Source organism: Plectrocnemia conspersa, unplaced genomic scaffold, assembly GCF_051122295.1.
Source record: "Plectrocnemia conspersa isolate PC_06_02 unplaced genomic scaffold, ASM5112229v1 ptg000010l, whole genome shotgun sequence".
Taxonomy (NCBI): domain Eukaryota; kingdom Metazoa; phylum Arthropoda; class Insecta; order Trichoptera; family Polycentropodidae; genus Plectrocnemia; species Plectrocnemia conspersa.
The window spans coordinates 7,372,546-7,375,176 of record NW_028277174.1 but is presented as its reverse complement, the minus strand read 5'-3'; the positions used below and the strand labels follow the sequence as shown (position 1 = coordinate 7,375,176).

General features: G+C 34.6%; 1 protein-coding gene across 1 annotated transcript; it reads left to right on the top strand.

Moving 5' to 3' along the window:
* Nucleotides 1–344: 344 nt before the first annotated feature.
* Nucleotides 345–1,691, top strand: LOC148230528 (phosducin-like protein 1). Its single transcript, XM_088194164.1, has one exon. It carries the CDS (start codon nucleotides 416–418, stop codon nucleotides 1,280–1,282), a length of 867 nt encoding a protein of 288 aa, XP_088050290.1. The 5' UTR covers nucleotides 345–415; the 3' UTR covers nucleotides 1,283–1,691.
* Nucleotides 1,692–2,631: the final 940 nt, after the last annotated feature.

The window sequence follows — 2,631 nt, the reverse complement described above, 5'->3', positions numbered from 1 at the left end:
TTAATGAAAATTATTATCGCGTAGCAAAAGAAAAATTATCGTCATGCACACAAAATTATTGAAATCGTTGTCACGTTAATGTCAGCCATTTTGTTTTATATTTGAATGCTTATTTTTCATTGGTCGACAACAATAGAATAAATTAGCCGAGGCTCGAAAATTTTATATATATCAAATTTTGCTAGATAGTTAGTCGCAAATATTTAGAGTACCTTATATAATTAAAAATAACTTTTTTACACAGTAACTACTAAGTCTTGTATTTTTATTATTTAAATATAAGTTTTCAGATTAAATAAATAAAACAGCACATGGTCGATTTTTTTTCTGTTTAAATCATTAGCTCAAACGTCAAACTTAGCGCTTGCATATCAACATTTGCGCGCGTGTAGAATTATTGCGCATTTCACTAAAAATGGCCACTTTAGAAGACAGGATATTGGGAGAAAAAACCCATTACTACTGTAGCAGCAGCGAAGATGAGGACGACGACCATTCCGACTCTGAAAAACGCGGAAAAGGAAGCAAACAAAGTCAACCACCGCCGCCACCGCCTCCCGCCGAAGAATGGAACGGAACAGCCACTAACACGGGACCCAAAGGAGTGCTTAACGACTGGCAACGGTATAAACAATTGGAGAGTGAAGCGCGGAACGAACAAGAGCGAGAAAAGATCGCTATGATGAAGAGGATGACGCTCACTTGTATGACATCAAAAGAGGAGGAAGAGCAAAAAAGACAGAAAGAAATCGACGACGAACTAGAAGAACTTTTGAAAGACGAAATATTGTTGAACTATCAAAAGCAGCGCATGCAAGAGATGCTCGCGCAAGTCGGCCGTTTGCCAAGATTCGGTAAAGTGATTTCTTTGAAATCGAGCGACGAATTCTTGAACGCGGTAGACGACGAAAACAAGTCCGTAACGGTCGTCGTTCACATATACGAAGACAACGTCGAAGCTTGTCACGTGATGAATGGCTGTCTCATATCACTGGCGCAAGACTATCAATGCGTGAAGTTTTGCAAGTTGATCGGATCGTTGGCCGGTGTAAGTAGACAGTTTAAAATCAGCGGAGTGCCGGCGTTGTTGATTTACAAAGCTGGCCAAATGATGGGAAACTTTGTAAGAATGACTGATATATTCGGCAGCGATTTTTACGCCTCTGATGTGGAGAGCTTCTTGATCGAGCACGGATTATTGCCGGATAAAAGCTTCGTTCCGAGCATCGTATCGTTGAATCAAAACAGAAACGATGACGATAGTGATGTAAGCTTGGATTAATAATTATAATAATATTAATATTAACAACTCGTAACATTCGCTTCTTAATAATTGTATCTGTATCAATTAATAATAGTAAATATATTACAATAGTTCCATTTCAATGGAGAGAAATGTTTAGTTTTAATTATATTTTAGAACATATACTTAAAACGATTAAGTCCATTTAATGTATTAGTATAAAATTAACTAGTCGTATTTGTATTATATAATATATAAGCTAATTTTATGTAATATCTTCAAAATATGTATTATATTATATAATACATTTAACAAATGCTGCCCCCTGCTCTTAAAAATGATGGAATATCAGGGTTTCCTGATACATTTATTGTACGTATAAAAGCCTAGTATTATGTATATGTATTTGTGAAAAAAATCCAAGCAATAAACATAATATTCGTATACACTTTTGTTTTTGAACCGTTTATATATTACACTCCCAAATCTGCAAGGACTGATCAAAAAACAAATAGAAAATGTTTGTTATTCTGCATTATTATATTCATTAATTTAAAATACACCCCTCCTGAGTACAGGACTGGAGACGATTATAGAAAATAATAAGTATTTGAAAATAAAAAGCATATCGGGTATATGTTTACCAGTGGCGTGCCGTCCGTACATGCGGTAGATTCAAAATGTCAACCCGCATTATATAATTTTACATAATGTATAATATAGAATGTGCAAACAAAAAGATTTATTTTTCGTAAAGAAGTTTTTTTACTTCTTTGTCAACTGAAAATGCACATAATATTAATAAAACATATGTAATATAATCTATCTATTCTTCTAAATTACCACTATATATTGTTTCACTAAAAAAATCTTCATATTTTGTAATATAGCTCATAGAAAAAAAGTTGAAATCAATTTACTTTTTCTTAACATAATTCATTAAATTTTTTTAAAGTTCTGGTGTGAATTTTATGCAGAAACACTATGTCGGTCAAATCTCATGTTAAAACTCCGTTAACGAGTGACTGACAGCGCCTGAGGAACCTTTCTTCCAATTAATTATTGGCGGGCACATGTGACCGCCATGGCGCACTGGTAACAATTGCTGTTAGTCACCGGTGATTGACACGGCGCGATACGTGTTAAGATGGACGATTGTCAAAAGAATATTTTACCCCTTCGGGGGTTCCTCAAGGATCCAATCTGGGACCTCTGCTTTTTGTGTTATTTTTTAATGACATAAATACAGCAATTAAAAATTAAAGTTTTCTTCTGTACGCTGATGATTTAAAATTATATAAATGCATTCGATCTGTTGTGGACTCCTTCTCTCTACAAAGTGATTTAGACTCTCTGTGGAGATGGGCTTCCATTAACCGTCTGCCCTT

Bases quoted from the DNA above. Each gene is read 5' to 3' on its own strand.
- LOC148230528 (XM_088194164.1), top strand. From the start codon at position 416: ATGGCCACTTTAGAAGACAGGATATTGGGAGAAAAAACCCATTACTAC.